This window comes from Paroedura picta, chromosome 5 (assembly GCF_049243985.1).
Source record: "Paroedura picta isolate Pp20150507F chromosome 5, Ppicta_v3.0, whole genome shotgun sequence".
NCBI classification, from domain to species: Eukaryota; Metazoa; Chordata; class Lepidosauria; order Squamata; family Gekkonidae; genus Paroedura; species Paroedura picta.
In genome coordinates this window covers 83,240,368-83,258,760 of record NC_135373.1, presented here as the reverse complement: position 1 = coordinate 83,258,760, position 18,393 = coordinate 83,240,368, and the positions used below count along the sequence as shown (strand labels likewise).

At 39.6% G+C, this 18,393-nt stretch overlaps 1 protein-coding gene across 1 annotated transcript in view; it reads right to left on the bottom strand.

The window, feature by feature from the left end:
* LGR5 (leucine rich repeat containing G protein-coupled receptor 5) overlaps positions 1 to 18,393 on the bottom strand; it is a 96,766-nt gene that overhangs the window by 21,279 nt on the left and 57,094 nt on the right. Inside the window, exons 5-11 of the mRNA XM_077338818.1 lie at positions 17,919 to 18,134; positions 15,810 to 15,881; positions 13,301 to 13,369; positions 4,469 to 4,540; positions 3,436 to 3,507; positions 3,265 to 3,333; positions 1,670 to 1,741 (exon numbers count right to left, since the gene is read on the bottom strand). Coding sequence (XP_077194933.1) covers positions 1,670 to 1,741; positions 3,265 to 3,333; positions 3,436 to 3,507; positions 4,469 to 4,540; positions 13,301 to 13,369; positions 15,810 to 15,881; positions 17,919 to 18,134 — 642 coding nt within the window. The remainder of the gene's footprint in view (positions 1 to 1,669; positions 1,742 to 3,264; positions 3,334 to 3,435; positions 3,508 to 4,468; positions 4,541 to 13,300; positions 13,370 to 15,809; positions 15,882 to 17,918; positions 18,135 to 18,393) is intronic.

Below are 18,393 nucleotides of genomic sequence, written 5' to 3'. Positions count from 1 at the left end.
TGTCTGAGCCCAGGTAAAATTAATGGTTGTTAGATAATGAACTTGTGACTCATGAAAGCTCATACACAGCCACAAATTTTGTTCATCTTTAAGGTGTTACTCTTGCTTTTTTCTACTGCTAAAAACTGACTAATATGGCTCCCCATTTTAATTTTACTCCTAGCTGGTACTCTCTCTGGCTGAGTAAATGATTTCACTCAACCACCATTAACATCATCTATGCTTTATCTTACTAGGACCATAGCAATCCTCTTCCTATGTCTTTGAATTTGTTCCTGGTCCCTATATCTAAACTGAGCTTCTTTCTTCTTTTAGTTTCCTCTCTACACTTCTCTGCCTTCGAACAGGTTACTACTCCCTGTGCTCAGGAGGCCTCCCTCCCTCTGTCCCTGAAGTCATCAGTTTCTTCAGTCTCTAATCTAAGACTTTCTTAATCTATCTAACTTTCCATGAACTATTGCAGCTTTACTCTTTCTCCTTTGTCAATGATCCATTCCCAGTCTGAATTCCACTCATGTGCCTCTGCTGTAGTCTTCATCCAATGCAAACTGTATGCACTCTGAGCAGGCCTTGTTCCGCTTTTATGTTCTTTTTATTGCTTGGCATGCTGATAGCACTGGAAAAATACTGAATAAACAGCACTGCAGCTAGCAGTAGTGTCCTATCTTATAATTACATGGCAATTGTGATGCTTGCTTTTTCTATAATATGTCGACTTATGGTTTAGGCTTCTAAGAACCACGTGAGAAGTGACAGCATCCCAAGTCCACTACATGCCTACAGCATTTTAGGAATGAAATCCCTTTTGTTCACAAGCACTGCTGGGCCATTCATGACTGGGACCACAGCAAGGTGGAGGAAGGACGCCTATTATCTCATCCTACACATTATTTTCAAGAGCTCCAATGCCAGGGGTTTGGGCTCTTGAAACCAGGGGGTGACACAGGAACTCCCCTCTCCTCATGCCAGGGTCATCTAGTCTAACCCACCGCAGAATACCTGCCTACCCACAGTGACCCCAATTCCATGCCCAGATGATGCCTCCTCCAAAAATCCCAGAATCCCTAGCCAGTCTGGTCTGGAGGAAATTCACCTTCTAATCTCTAAGTGGCTATCAGCCACTTTGTCCTAACTGTCAGAGTGCTCAACTTCAGACAAGTAAAACTTCTATTTCAGAAAGTCTCCTTATTCAGAAGCATATACATCCAACAAAACCATAGGCAGAACTGAAATTACACGCAAGGATTTACATATATAAAATACAAGCACATTCCTTTCCCTCCCTCCCTCCCTTAGGAAGATGATGACTCAGGTTTCAAAGGGAGACCAAATGATCCTAAAATCTAAGTACAAAGCACAAGGAGTCAGTGGGGGAGAGATAGCTTGGTGAAGCTTTGGTGTGAGAACTGAAAGTCATAAACTACAGACTAAGGAATTCAGCCTTGAGGTGCAAAGCAGGAAATGGGAAGCATCACAGGCCTAGCAATATTGGACAGCCCTACTAATCAATCACAATCATTATGACAGAATTCCCGGGAGATTTCCCCATGGTGAATTTGGAGATGCTATGACTCAAGTTTGGCTCTAATTAATTTAATTTCTATGGTGACTTTATTGTACAATCATGATAAAAATGTACTTTGGCAAATTCACATCAAATTTTACTTACAGTACTTGAAGGTTAGGGAGTTGATCACAGGCTGTTTCAGGAAGAGTTGTGATCTGGGCTCCTGTTAGGGTGCTGTTAAGAAAATATAGATGGTTATGGTGTAATGCTTATTAATAAACCAATCTGCCACCAGAGTAAACTAAAGTACAAGAATAAAATTCTGTTTAGTGCCACAAACTCAGTTCATAGCTTAACAGACTGGCAGTCCTCTCTACACAGAACGGGAACACATTTATACTTTTTTCTGTCCTTCATTTTGCATGAATGTACACTCCATGCAAAAGCACAATGCCTGAATTCACCAAGTCAACCCTTATTATTATTGATGTTGTTATATTTCTATGCCACTCCTTCCCACAATGGGCTTGGGGCCATTCACAACAGTAAAAACACATATTACAATAATAAAATGCAATTAAAAACCCACTCCTCCCACAACCATCTTCTCCCTTTCCTGGCTACCCAGACTGGGGATGACATGAATGAAATAAATGGGCACATAAGGAGGAGGAGGAGGGAGGCCTATACAGCTTCAAACATCCCTAGTCTCAACCATAGGACTGATGGAAAGGTGCTATTTTGCAGGCCCTGAGAAACTTTGACAGCTCCTTCAGGGTCCAGATCTCACCTGACAACTCATTCCTCATGCCACTAGGTTGGAGCCTGGCTCAAAAAGGTATATCTGTTGTAACCTGGGTAAAATCTGCACTTTGCTTTTTATCCCCAGCGATCCCAAATTAAAAAAACTCATCTACACCTCACTTGATTTCCATTTTGATACTTAGCATTTTAAATTTTCCCTCTGCGACATCTATGATTGATCCGTGGTGACACTACCTTTCTCCTGCAATATCCAGGAACATATATAACTTCACTCCAAAAGCCCCAGTATTAAGTGTAGATCTCTGCATTTTGCCAGATTAACTTCCTCCCACTCCTCTGTGCCCCTCTCCAGCCTGATGCTCCTTCAATGTTGGCTGGAAATTCACGACCACCGCTCCCCTCCCCCCTCTTAGCTTCTCCAATAAAGCAGGAAAGAGAGAGCAGCCAGACAATTAAGTGTAGAATATAACATCTGTTTCAATTCGGGAAAAATTCAGGAAATTTGGGTTCAGATCGATCTGAATTCAACGGGATTGACAATGGGAAAAAAAGGAAGTGCAGAACCAGCCCTGCTCTGAGCCTTTGGAGAAGGCAAGGCTAAAAATACAATAATAAATAAATAAAATATAACCATGTACACAATTTTTCCCCCTGAAAAGAAAGTGGGGGGAAACCCCTGTGAATCAGGCTTAAGAATGTCTTGGTCATTGCATGGAGCATTTGGCTCAGATGATACACTATGTGTATGCTGGGTGGTGGGGCAGGGGGAGAACACATCTTCCCCACTGTGCAAAGATGATTGTTGGCCCACTAAGTTAATTAACTCAGTCTCAGAATCAAAGGAATCAAACTAGCTCAAATGTAAGTATTTTAGCTTAAAAAGGTTGCAGATTGGATTGCAAATGGCTGGTTGAAGGACAGCTCATTTAACAATATCTGCGCTAATTAATGCCATCTGCTTTGAGGGGTAATATGAACTGTCTAGTACTTACAGGCTTTCCAGACTTCTTGTTCCAGTCAGATCAGGGAACTCTCTTATCTGTGAAGCACCATTTAAAGTCCTAAAGTTACAAACACAACATAATTAATGGGATTTCTTTTAAAAACAGAAGAGGCTGCTGGTCAGAGATGATAGGTAAAAAAAAAAAAAGAGGAATACATACAAGGTTCTGAGTTCAGGTAAATGCTGAAAAGCAGACTTTCCCACAATCTGGATAGGATTGTCATAGAAATGGCTGTGAAGGAGAAGAAAGGACTGACGTAACACTCAATGTTTATTATAATAGTTGAGCAATAAACTGGGTGGTTCACACAAAGCTTTCATGACCTTGCCTACAACCTGTTAATCAAAACACTCCCCATGAGGGCTGCTTTTTTAACATGCCGTAAACAAATTTCCCCTATTTCTTAAACTTTCTTCTCAGATTTACCATTATTTTTATTATGGCTTGGACCAGTAACATATTAATAGATTTAACATCACTAAAGACGATAGTAATAACAATAAAAATAATATATATATATATATATATATATATATATATATATATATATAAAAATCCAATCTTCCTTTACTGGTTCAGGGCAGGTAACATCAGATTTTAAAACAATCAGTACAGTTTGATGACCACCGAAGGAAAGCATTTTATTGAAATATAGCACATACTGATGTCTGATTTATATGATTTGTGACTGATCTAATGTTCTATTTAAACTATTGTCTGCTGAGTAAAACAACTGTTCAGCAAAAGCAGGGCAGTAATAGACCTCATTTGGGTTGTATGAGAATCTGAACACAAAAAACTAACTCTACTTCTCTGCACGGTTACTATAGAATATAGTGAAACAAGCTGTTGAACACCCATAAGCAGACTGAGAAACTATCAGAATCATCATGTCTCTACTTGCAACTGGCAAACAGGACATGATTGAAATCAGCAAGTATTGAAGCAGCCCGAATTGTTATTTTACATTTCACTGATCCCCGAAATGAGACAGTAGGTAGAGAAGGAAGGTACATGATTCCAACTGGGTGGGGGGCATCAAGTTACTGGTAATAGACTTTATACAAAAGGAAGAAAGGGGTTCATAGAGTTTAAAAAGCACCAGCCTATTCATATAAAGTGCTCATAAAAGATCAATAATAATAATTATCCATTTCACATTTTCTGTGTGACACAAACTACTACTACTTACATTGCTATAAGTGATGGATTGCCCACAAATGCTTGCTCAGGTATTGACTTGATATTATTACTATGAAACCCCCTACAAATGAAACAACAGGTAAATGCATTAGAAATATTAGCTCCCTGTGAAAACCACATTTCATATTATATTTTACAGTAACATGAAACAAATGACAAAAACTGCATCAATTAGTTTTCTTTAGTTTCCTGGACACTACTGTCATGGGAATGGATAAATGCACACAATGGTTGGATAGTTGAAACATTTTTGTAATTGTTACAATGCCCCCCTTTTTCTTATTCCCATGAAACCTGTGCCCCTTTAAATACCAGTATGATGAAATGTTTTGTGATGCTGCACCAATGAAATGACTGGTATGCCAGATACAGTCAAGGGAGCCAATGTGAGACGGTGGCTACCCTTGGCTGACAGCAGCATATTGGATCATATTGGCTGGCACTGGCTACACTGCTGAGGCCAGAGTTCAGGGAGAAGGTTTTTGCCCATTATCACCTTCCACAAGTTGAGTCCAGGGTGCATCCCTGACATTTTGGAGGGGCAGCTGGGGTTTGGTTTTCTTCAGGCCTTACTCTAAATACAACCTTACTCTTAACAATTCTGTTTACCAGCATTTTCATAGGTACCCATTCAATTTGTCTTTCCAAAAAGATTTTCCACATCTGAGGTTGGGCTAAGTCTGGGGAGACCTGGGTTCAAATTCCTACTCTGCCATGAACTTCACTAGGTGACCATACTGTGAGGATAAAAAACAAGAAAGGGAGAACCATTTATGCCACTTTTACCTTTTTGGAGGAATGACAATTAAAAAAAATCACAGACAGCTATCAACATTATACATTTCTACTGAAGCAAGGTTATGCAACTTGCAGCCTGATCTCACATGCTTTATTTCATTTCACTTTATTTATTTCATTTATTTATTTCATTTTTAAAAACATCAAGTATGATGCTGAATCGTAGCCAACTCCTGGTGATGGCACATTCTACCTGATGTGGTTTTCAAGGCAAGAGAAGAGCAGAAGTGGTTTGCTACTACCTTCTTCTGTACAGCAGCCCAGTCTTCCTTACTGGTCTCCCATCCAAGTCCCAACTAAGCTTAGTTTCCAAACTCTGACGAGTTATTAGGGATACTATTTATTTCATTTATACTCTACCTTTCTTCCCAAAAGAAGCCCAAAGCATCTTCCATAATTCTCTTCCCTTTCCCTTTATCTTTATATTAACCCTGTGAGATAGGTTAGGCTAAGACTGGCTCCAGCTCACCCATCAAGTTTCCATGGCAGAGAAGGGATTTGAACCTAGAAGTAAGTCTCACTTAGTTTAATGTTACTGGAAATCCCAAGATTTGCAGCTTGAGGAAATTATCCTCATTCTGCTTTTTCAACAAAACGTCAGTTAAAGTTACACAGAACTTTCACGTGACTATGTTATGGATCAGAATGCCAGTATTTGTGAGTATGCATAAGATTCAAAGGTCTATTGTACATACTGGCATTTGACATGTCTTCTTTATTAAAGTATTTGAAATGTACCAGCTAAACAATGTAATTAGTGCTATTTTTAAGAAGGAAGCAGGTTGTCTCCAAATTAATTACTGCATTTTATTCACATGAGTAATAATCTATTGTCGAGAACAAAAGAAGCAACAAAGTATTCAGTAGGGCCAGTCATGATTTGTGTGGGAAATGTTCATTTGTTCAATCAGGTATGAAAAAGCTTCCCAGATTTAAACCAAAGCATTGGATGGTTCACTGATGCGAGTACCTCTTATTCATTGCTTGGGCAAGTTTATCAGCTGGGGCTGTTACTGTGCTGGCTCAGAAATCTGGCAGCAGAAGAAAATTGTATTTCTAGTGGAAAAGGCTGAACAGCTGAAATACAAACGCAGAACGTAACTGATGATTCTTGCAGATTCCTATACTTCATACACTCCCCCCAAATGTCACACTGCTTTACTTTCAAGTATACTTCAGAAGGAATTATACAGTGCGCAGTTCTGTGATGTTTTTCTGAGGCCCTTATTTTTTTTGGGGGGGGGGGGTGTTAGCAACTGCTGTGATTTAAAGGAACAGGCAAGTGGGGGAGGGTTGTTTAAATATTTCCTTTTACGTATATCTTTTCTCTGCTGAAAATTGCTACCTATATACTCCTTATAATCCCAGATAGGAATATGCATAAGTATACATGGAGGTAAAATAAGGTCGATAGTGATATAGGCAGAAAAAAGGGGAAAGTATAAAGTCCCTCCTCCACACACAAACATATTCTGGTCCTCCTCATTAAATCACAGCCTCTGTGCTTGCAGTCTCTAAAACCAAACACACACACAAACTTTGGTGGGAATAATCATGAAACCACATCAAACATGTAATACAAATTTAGGGATGCCAAATTCAGACTGGAAAATTCCTGGAGATTTGGAGATGGATCCAAGGGACAGCACAGTGTGGATAATGGAGATCTCAGGCAAGTCCATGCTTCAAATCAGCCGTTTCTTCCAGTAGAACTGACCTCTGTTGTCGGGAGATCAGTTGAAGATCTCTAGGTACCACCTGGAGGTTGGCAACCATAAATGTAAAAGGAAAGCACACTGAAAACAGTGAGCATGCAGGCTCCAGAGTGTGGACAAAGTAGCTCCTTTAACAAGCAGTGCAATAATAATGTGACTTCAACATATACTTAATGCCCATACCCATCAGGCTATTTTTGAAAATGCAGGATATTTTTTTTAATGTGGGACACCAAACAAATATTTGATATCCCCTTGTGGAGCTGGAAGTGATGCAGACCAGCAACAGATTATAGAATCATAGAGTTGGAAGGGACCTCCTTGATCAGTTCTAGTTTTCTGCATGAACCTCTGACAGGCCCTATGCATATAGGCATTTAAGACCCTAACCCAGGAAAAATAGGCCAATTCCAAATGAGGGGAAAAGGCCAGGAGGGTGGTCATATGGCAACAGGGCTAATCCTTGCTTCCACATGATGTTGTTGCTGGCCGGCCCTCTCCTGAGCCTGGTGCTTTAGGCCCTCGTTGCCCCGCTTTAAGGGAATGCAGATATTTTCCACGTTCCCATAGCCACTCCAACGACCAAAGGGGCCTAGCCTGGTGCAGGCCTGTCTGGACGTGGAAGAGTCAGGCCTTTCAGGCCCAGCTTCTCCCCACCTATGGCATGCTGGCAGGAACAAAAAAATCCCCCAGTCGGCTCTGCAGCACTTTGCGGCATTGCAGAGCTGAATGGGGCATCTTTAAAATTTGCAGCAATCCCACCTTTCTGCAAGTAACAACCCCCTCCTGCTGCCTCCCCACAAGGTGGAATCTTTCCACTCTGGCTGATTCCGTTGGGACACATAAATCTGGGGCAGACCAGGTCCATCTTGGTAAAATATCTCCCGTGGGGACAAAGGAAGTGGTGGAGCAGCATGCGCCAGCAGCCACCTGGAGCAGCACTGCTGGTTAAGAATCGACCATAGACACATTTTGTGCACTTATAAAATAGTCCCTTTTTGGATGTGATCCAAACAATCCTGCAGAGGAGGGCACAACCTCAAGGGGCTGGAGTAAATCTTGATAATACCAAGGAGAAAACAACTCACAATCTGAGCAAAAAGCCCACAAAGCCCACAAGAGCATACTAGAGAAAAAACTCTGATGGTGACAAAGAAGGAACCACATCGACCTTTTGAGTACAAATGGCCTTCCGCTTCAGCGAGTAGTACTACCTAGGAGTTTTAAAGTAAAAGTTTCTCTCCGGCAACAGGGGACTGGACAGAAGCGTGAAGATGAACCCCTCGGCTGATAAGGCAGACAGAGTTTAACAGCACCATTCTACAGTGACAGATAGCCTAATCCTGAGGAGGCCCCTTTTGAGTCATAATGACACAGTGAAAATCCAGAACATTTAAATGTAAATGTAGTTTATTCTTCCACAGAATGAGTACGGATGGCAAAAAGAAAAGAATACGGTAAGGAAAAAACACAGAAAAGGAGATCCTCTCTGCAGTGGAAAAAAGAACCAAGGGAGTTATGTCCCTCCCTGTGATTATTTTGGCAGGCAATTGTCAGAGAGAAGAAGGGCATTACTAGTCTACTAGAAAGCTTTGGAAATCTTTTCCACGGCTGACTTGCACATACACAATCTCCAATGGGGTGCTCCACAGAAGACATAGTGATGGACTAAAGGTTAAGATACAGCTTGACAGAGATACCAGTTTATGGAAATAAGGAGACTGACATCAAAGAGCAAAAGAAGTTCAGTAGAAGCAGCTACAGGAATCTGCCAGGGGCAAAGGCTTCCTTGGTTCACCTTATGCAATTTCTATTATACTTTCATATTTAGTTTGACTACAGGAAAGACTAACATGAGAGTGGAAAAGCTGACTGCCAATATATAGCAATATCTTCATTTGTTGATATAAGAAATATGAGATGCCTATGTCATTCTGGAAAGAACCTTCTAATTTTGTTGGGTTGATACTCATGAATTATCATGTGAATAAATGAAGTCTGAGGAATTTTGGAATCTAGCTACATGTATTGTCATGATTCTGGGAACTGAGGGCTGCTCACCGTGTACAAAGAATGCCATTTGTGAAGTAGTCCTCTAAGAGCCAGCCTCGCTGGCAGTTCTCCCAGATGATATCATGATTTATGTTCAATGTCTCTGGGATTGAAACAGTCTGTTGCAAGTGGAACCATCATTCACCTAGATCCTAATGATTTCTGTTTAATGTCTAAGGGGTTGGTTTGGCCATTCTAGTAGCATCTGGAAATGCATACTGCATGTCGCAGCATGGACAAAACTGAGTTGCATTTTTGGTCCAAATACATTTGTATATGTGTGTAGAAAATGTTTCCATATGCTTAAATAATACTACTTTAGATGGAGAGGGAGAATATAAAGCAAAATAACATCTGTGCCAGGCAACTGTTCTTGGAATACAACCTGCATCTTCTTTCCTTCAGAGAAGGATCCAGAAGCTAGATGACTTGATGCCAGTGGCCTCTTGAATATGTCTGTGCATGGTCTGGAAAAATTTAATATGCCTCTTTATACAGTAGTGAAATTAAGTATTATTGGCAAGGTAAAATGTATCATGTATGAATCCAGCAAGTAGTAGTTATCACTAATTCCAGCTGATACCAATTAATTTTGCTGTGGTTGTCCTATGTTGCAGTGCTCTGCTACTTGATTTCGACTGATTTTTCCAGAATTGTGCCACTATCTAAACTAGTCTACTAGCCAGCATGGTGTAGTGGTTAAGAGCAGCAGCTTCTAATCTGTGAAGCTGGGTTTGATTCCCTGCTGCTCCACATGCAGTCAGCTGGGTGACCACAACCCTAATAGTGCTGTTTTGACTGAGCAGTCCTGTCAGAGATCTCTCAGCCTCACCTACCTCGCAGGGTATCTGTTGCGGGGAGAGTAAAGGAAAGTGACCATAAGCCATTATGAGACTCCTTTAGGCAGTGAAATGTAAACTCCTTTGGGTTTAAAAACCAACTCCTCTTATTATTATTGGCTATGTACTTCATCAAATATGCACGATTGATTACTGGGAAATCTACCATAGCAAGAAGAAATTTATCATCTACTTGCAATGTTCAAATTAGAACCAAAGATTGATTTCAAGGGGGCATTACGGGGCTACCAACGGGAGAGGGAGTATATATGTGAGATATACAAAAGAAATCACCTAAGTGACATTCCTCTCAATCATTCTTCAACAAATGTCAATGAATAGCTAGTCACAAAGCTCTCTGTCACAGCTGCTACTCATAATTCAGTGCTATCCCTATGTCTCGTGTCTCTAAACATACTCGTCAAACATACATAGGAAAGGATGCTCCCCATCCTCGAGCCATGAAAACATGTTAGGCTGCAGCGACAAGAGACCAGTGGGAAGCCAGCTGGTCCTCTGCATGGTTCCATCCTCTTGTTCTAGAAATCCTCCTCCACCTTTTCATAGTGTATGAAAAAGAAGAGTTGGTTCTTGTATGCCGCTTTTCTCTACCCAAAGGAGGCTTACAGTCGCCTCCCCTTTCCTCTCCCCACAACAGACACCCTGTGAGGCTGGTGAGGCTGAGAGAGCCCTGATATCGCTGCTCGGTCAGAACAGTTTAATCAGTGCCATGGCGAGCCCAAGGTCACCCACCCAGCTGGCTGCATGTGGGGGAGCGCAGAATCAAACCCGGCTTGCCAGATGAGAAGTTCGCACTCCTAACCACTACACCAAACTGGCTCTCAATGACCCGACATGACAAAAAGATGGTGAGGAAAATCATATTGTTAAGATTGCTACATCCTGGCTGGAAAATTCTTAGAGATTTGTGATAAAGCCTAGGAAGGGTGAGGTTTGGGGAAGGGACTTTAGTGGGGTACTGCTACTCCTCTGTCTGTCATTCAGCTTTCAAAGACACATGTCCCTGTGAGAACAATAAGCCTGGTAGTTTATTTCCTCTGTGATACTGGTAGACCTTATCTTGCAACCCAGACTTTTAAATAAAAGCCATGCCTGTTTCCCAGCTACAGATCCTTATGCTACTATGAGGGACTCTGATCTATAGGAATGACAGCCTTGCCACAGAAATACAGATAAAGAGTAATTGGTCACCAGTTCTAGAAAAAGTTAATCTTTCTGTTTCCTGTGAAATGGCAATGATGAGAATTAGACACTTGTACTACAATAGAATTTAAAATTAATCTGAAAGGAGCAGGGCAATAAGGGGAGATCCTAAGAGTAGTGGTAAATATGGCAACATTTTATCCAACACTGTCAAAAATAGCAAATGAACATCATTTTCCTTACATAATCAGTCCCACAGTGGCTTTGTAACATCCAAAGTACCAGAAATAATATGAAAATATTCAGTAATAAAGAGAAAATAAGTAGTTCAGTCAAAGAAATGCTGGTTGTAGGAATCAAGAAAATCCTCCTGAAGTTGTTGATTGATAGAAACACGGTGGAAAGGAAGTTCTATCAGGAATCATCTATTCTGTGCAAAGACCTATTAACACTGTGCATTGGAAACATTCCCTGTCAATCAAATCATCTTCAGATTCTTTCCCTCATTCTTAGCAAATCTAAGCTCACTCCCTAAACCAGACAACCTTTACCAAAATAACAAATATGAATGTTAACTAATGTAGCCAGCTAATAAATGAATGTATATCAGAAGCCAGTAACATTGTTTGCAAGAAGCAGTCAACACATGGTAATTTTAAAACTAAACCAGATAAAGAACCTGGATAAATATTAGGTTTAAATCACACATTCAACCATATGTGTGTTTAAGGTAATGTAAGAATTATTTATTTAATGTTTCTATAAAGACAAATAATATATATGTCGTATACAGACCATACACATGTCCACCGTAATGTGTATACAGGTGTTACTGAGAGCTTGAAACTATTTTTGTACATTGTCTCAATATTTAAAGATACATATTTTATGGCAATACTATTGTGACAATTCCATAGTCAAACTGCAAAACTGCAATTCAGTAAATAATATTATATGTTAGATCCCAGGAACCATAATGCTTCCAGAACTCAGGAAATAACCTTAGAACAGCCTTTCTTAATATTTCTACTATTGAGAAACCCTTGAAACCTTCTTCAGGCTTTGAACAACTCCAGAAGCGGCATGATAGTACAGAATATGGTTTGGAAGCATATCTGTGGACATGCTCACCCAGGGCCACTTCCTTTGCCATCCCCTCCAGGTCCATCCTTGGCCATTTTTTTTTTTTGGGGGGGGGGTTGGCATGACCATATATGGTCATATCACCCAATATTGTTTAATAAATTAATATATATATTTATAATTAATTAACTCCCACTCATTTGGGAAACCCTTTCAGAGCTGTCAAGAAACCCCAAGGTTTCATTAAACCCTGGTTTAGAAAGCCCACTTTAGAAATATACTGTTTTATTGTCAAAGATTACAACTTCTCCACTAGCTGCAAATATGTCCATATACACCATCACTTTCAATACTGCTTTTTGCTATCAAGTCTCAGAACAGCCACACTTTTCTCCCACATGTGATGAGCCATTTTGGTCCAAAGTCTGGCTTGACTGTTATTATCCCGTTTCATCAACAGAAAGACATCCATTCTTCTTTTCCTCTTGTAGTGCTAAGGGGAAATTTCTTCTTGTTTTTTTACAGCAATGCTAAAGACTAAAATACAAGTGATATTTGAGTTCTATGATTACAACTCCTAGAATGTATTTTGGTTCTAAAAACTCATGGATCAAGGCCCTAACAAGTTTATCTCTTCACCTCTGTGCCATCTCCCAGGGCTGCTTTAAGTTACAGTAGAATGGGAAAAGGCAGACACCATATTGTGCCTGTCTTTTTATGCCTAAGGCTAATATCAGCCTGGGGGTGGTGTTTTGGGTCCAAGAAACACAATGTGAAGTAGTGAAAAATTAATATCTTCCTCACTGTCATGTTTCTGATCCAAACCCTGATCCCTGTGGTTGCTTTAAAAGACCAACAATCCTAAACACAGCCATAGCCTCTGAAATTAATTGATTGCAAAGCATTTAGCAGAATGTATCACTGTTTAGGATTGCATTGTTCGTCTTACATCTGGAGTTCCAACTGTGATATTTCAGCATTATATGTCATTTGGCCCTAGGTTAGGAAGGAACTGTAGTTGTAGAGCCAGAATTAATTTTCTTTTTCCTAGCCTGTTATGAAGAACTTGCAGTTTCCAATATTTCCAGAACATTCAGTTACACTGAAAAAGTGATTATCACTTAAATAAGACTAGATAAAGGAATTAACAGCTTGAAATTCTATACTTACAGTTCTTTCAGGCTTCTGAGTGCTCTGACAGAGGTGGGGAATTCATCTAGATTGTTGTAATTTAAATCTCTAGATTAAACAAAAAGACACTAGTTAGGGTAGACATACAATGTATTGCTGTCTTATTGTAGTATTTGTTTATAGTTTTATCTTACCTTCATTGTATTTATAGGCCTATTAATCAGGATACCTTCAGAAGCATGAAGTAATTATTTAACACTATCTTTGTTTTTTGACTGGTCCTAAGAAAAGGTATTATGTGCTTCTGCTTTTCACCTTTCTTCAGATCAATGCAGCTCTCTGCAGTCATCAATGTATCTAATTCTGAATGTGACCACAGTATGAATTGATAAGGAAAATGAACCTACAGACAGGGGGATTTTCTCTACAAACCTGAAAAAAGACCCAGGTTTGCAGAATATGTGTATTAGATTTCAGATTTTTCTGAAAACCTGGGAATTCTTTCATGTTTGTAGAAAAACCCACCCTGGTCTTAAGTTTTATTGGATTTCATGGGATGGGGAACAGGGAGGCCAAAATTGTTTTGGAAAGAGTCTTGTTTTCCTCCCTAATCATCATCCCTGATGGAGGAGGACTCACTTGCAAGAGGTTTGCCAATAATCCATGAAGATTCACTATCTACACATGTGTGCCCAGCCCTGCTGCAGTGGCAAATGTGCAACTGGGCCTAGCCTACCAATGATGGCTACTGCACAACTGGATCTAACCTGGCCTGGGGATGGTTGCCACACAACTGGCTCAGATTTTTCAGGAGAGAGGCTGCCAGAGAGAAGAAAGAAGAGAAAGTTGAATAGGAGAGAGGCTTTGGGTATCGCCAATGAAGAGAATGAAGACATAGTGTGAGATGGGATACAAGGAAAATAAGATACCACCCATAAGTACTTGTGTGGTTTCTGCTTGTCAAGTATAACTCTGAATGATGGCCTCAGAGTGCAGATCAAAAATAGAGAGAATTGTTTTTACAAATCTTAATTTGAAGAAAAATATTACAATTAAAAATAAATTGTTGTCCTCCTCAAATCACAGAGGCATAGAAGAATCAGTAAATCATAGAAAACCAGGTTGGTGTAATTGTTAAGAGTGGCAGTCTCTCATCTAGAGAACTTTTGATTCCCCACTACTCCACATGCAGCTGGGTGACCTTGAGCCACTTCCCTCAGACCTCTCTCAGTCTCACCTTCCTCACAGGGTGTCTGTGGTGGAGAGAGGAAGGAAAGGAAGCTTTGAGACTTTTTCAGAGTAAAAAGCAGGGTAGAAAAAGCAGCTTTTTCAACTCTTCAATGTCTCCTTCTTTGAGAAAAAAACTGAACTGAACATTATGAGATCTCAATGGCCATTTTGGATGGCTGGTAGGCAATATTCACTGATCACTGAAGATTCCAAGCCTTCACTAATGTTGATGTTGTACTGGAGAGGCAAAAAAGATAAAACACAGGAGGAAGTGAAAATTAAGCAAGAGAAGGGAAGAGAAAAAAGATTAAAAGGGAACCTGAAGACAGGGGAGGGAAATAGAAAAGGTATGTGAGCAAGTGACTGCTGGAGCAGGGTGGTGGTGGTGGTGGTGGTAGAGGCTGACATAGAGAAAAACATTTAAAAAGGCAGGGTAGTTACGTGGGTGAGGGGGAAGTAAGGAAAGTGGAAGGGCTGCAGGCATTGTCAGTGGGAGGCAAAGTGGAAAAGCAAGAAGGAGAGAAAACCTGGGAAAATTAGACACTCCCCCAAATTCTCATGGGTTTCTCACTTATTCCTGTCAATTTTGGAAATAACTGAATTAACCCTCATAGAGAATCTGTGACTGCAGTAAAATAATTTGGGATGGGACTGTTGATTGGGTTTAATGGCCCACCCAGGTAGTTTTACCTAATCTTGCTACTATGGACTCTTCACCATTATTATTATTATTATTATTATTATTATTATTATTATTATTATTATTATTATTATTATTATTATCATCATCATCATCATCATCATCATCATCATCATCATTATTATCATTATTATCATTATTAACAAGAGGATTCTCCTCCTCCAAATCACATCATATTTCTCAAATGACTTTTGCAGAATGTATTTGCAATTATGCTTTTCAAAACAATTAGCAAAACCAAGATAAGAACATTGAGATAGGCAGTATAATCCAATATAGTCTAAAGTAATGTGCATTAAAATATATAGGAACAAATATGAACATATTATTGGCTTTTTCCAGAATAAAAGATCTCTACAGGATCAATAATAATGTAAGAATAACAAGAATTTATTATTCATAATATTTCCATTCTTGAAATAACACTGTTCTACTCTACTGTCTACAAAAAACAACAATATTATAGTATATAGATTATATTCTATCTTTGTGTAGTGATCAGGAATTATTACCTTGAGCCTGTAAGTAATCTCAAAAGCATACTTGGTTGTTAGGCTTTTTGCAGAATGTCAATGAAAACACTGAAAATAAAGCACAACAAATAAAAGGTCAACTCACAAAGTCTCTAGGCTGTGGAGACCATCAAAGCATTTCTTTCCCAGGGAGTAGATTCTATTGTTATGGAGATGTCTGTATTGGGACATTAAGAACACAAATGAGGAATATATTCAAAACAGAATGGAGTTTGGGACAAACAAGTTGATGGTTAAAGAAAGTTATTTTTCAGGAAAGCATGCTTATATGCAAATCATGCTTTCACAAGTCATTTATTCCCTTTGCTCCTAAATTCAAACCACACAGATTAAGAAGCTTTTAGTTTCCCGCTCCCCCTTCAAAAGCTACTATGGATGTATCAGACAATGCTAATTTTGTTTACCCAAACTTTATTTCATTTTTGCTTTGTTGTACTTTTTCACAAAAAATTATTGTAGTTCCACAACTTTAAAATGACCACCTGTGCATTTCCAGTATATCAATTATACTGAGTTTATTTCCAGTAAATATCAATAATAATCTTTGTTTCTCTGTATTACAATGACAAAGTTAAGTTTTTAGGATCCTGCTTTAGGATGCTTTGGGCTGATCCTGCGTTGAGCAGGGGGTTGGACCAGATGGCCTGTATGGCTTCTTCCATGATTCTAAGTTAGAATCATAGAATCATAGAGTTGGAAGAGATCTCATGGGTCATCTAGTCCAATCCCCTGCACTATGCAGGACACTCACATATCCATCTACTGTAACCTGCCACCCCTTTACCTTCACAGAATCAGCCTCTCCTTCAGATGGCTATCTAGCCTCTGTTAAAAAATTTCCAAAGATGGAGAACCCACCACCTCCCGAGGAAGCCTGTTCCACTGAGAAACCGCTCTAACTGTCAGGAACTTCTTCCGGATGTTTAGATGGAATTTCTTTTGAATTAATTTCATCCCATTCATTCTGGTCTGTTTATAAATTAAAATAAATTAAAACAGTGTAAAGCACACACATCTAAAATCGGCTAAAGCTATCTGTATATGTGAGTGTGTGTATCCCTCACCTGGATGGCAATAGCACTTTCCACAATACCCACACAAACACACACAATTTATGTTTTTGTGTCTAAAATAATGAATTTCAGCCTTGGAGAAAAATAGCAAGAAAGAAAAAATATACTTGAATTTGGGCATCAGAAAACCTACAGGAATTTCTGTATAAATCTATTATCTACCTTCTTGTACACATACAGCTTGCTGCAGCTGAAATTTGTGTAGAATTGTTTTCCATGCTATTGATAATCTGGAGGTGCAGTGGGGGTGGGTCAGGAGCCGAGCATCTCTTTGGCATACAGAAGTTCCCAGGTTCAATCTCCAGTATTTTCAGAAGAGACTATTCTTTGATGTGACCAGTAGCAGCTCTCAGTGGTCTCAGGCAGTGGATCAGAGATAATGCAAAGGACCTTTGCCTGAGACCCCTGTGAGCTTCTGCCAGTCAGAGCTGAGAATACTCTTTTTGATAGACAAGTATACAGCAGTTTCATGTGTCTAGTCCCATTCCATAACAGCCTGTGTGTTAGGGTTGTCAGGTTCCCCTGACCACTGGTGATGGGGTGGGAAATAGGGTTGCTGAACCTAGGTTGGGGAACTCCTGGAGATTTGGAGATTGAGCCTGGGGATGACAAGGGTCACAGTAAGGTACAATGCCATAAGCATCCAAAGCATCAATTTTCTCTAGGGAACTAATCTGTGTAGTTTGGAGATGATTTCTGATACCAGGGGATCCCTACATCCCATCTGGGGCTTGGCATCCTGACGATGTGTGCAGATTCAGTATGTAGAAGCATAAATCACACAATGTGAAACAATACAAAATCTGTGTGTACATACTGAACCCTTGAAATATACATATATGGATCCCAGGAAAGTGTGACAAAGAACCATGTAAGTTTTATTGGTAAGGCAAGCACCATATATAAAATCAAACATCTGCATAATGAATATAATTTACAGTGTTCCATTTTGCACTTCTATAGGTGACGACAAGAGTTTTTTGATAGTCTACAATGAACCCAGTCATGTGAAAATTCATCATGTTATATTTATTTGCTGCTATAAATTTTAAGTGACAAAAGTTATGCTAATATTTCTAAAAATGCAAAAATAAAAGAAAATACAAATAAAAATCACTTACAGAACTACTAAACTGGAGAGAGTTCCAAATGCATAATCTGGAATGTGGTATATTTTGTTCAGTGCCAGTGTCATTGCTTGAAGTGCTGGCAAACTCCTGAAAGCTCGCACTGGAATATCTGTCAAAGAGTTGTCATCGAGCCACAGGTGTCTGAGTGAAACCAAGCCATTGAAACAGCTGGGTGGCACAAAGCTGATGTGGTTAGCATCCAGACGTCTAAGAGAAACAGAAATGTAGGATTTATTTGCTCCAGTTTGGAAGCCAAAGCAGAGAAAATCTCCATGTGGAAGCAGCCAAAATTGAAATTAAGAGGCCTTTTCAGACTGTAATTTCCTTCTTTAATCTTAAATCAATGCTCCTCCTAAGGTCAATTTAAAGCCAGGAACATTTTAAATTAAATACTGCCAGTGGCTACAGAACCAACAATAGGGTCCATTCCGCATGAGTTAAAAGTAGCAGAAGTCTTACAAATGAT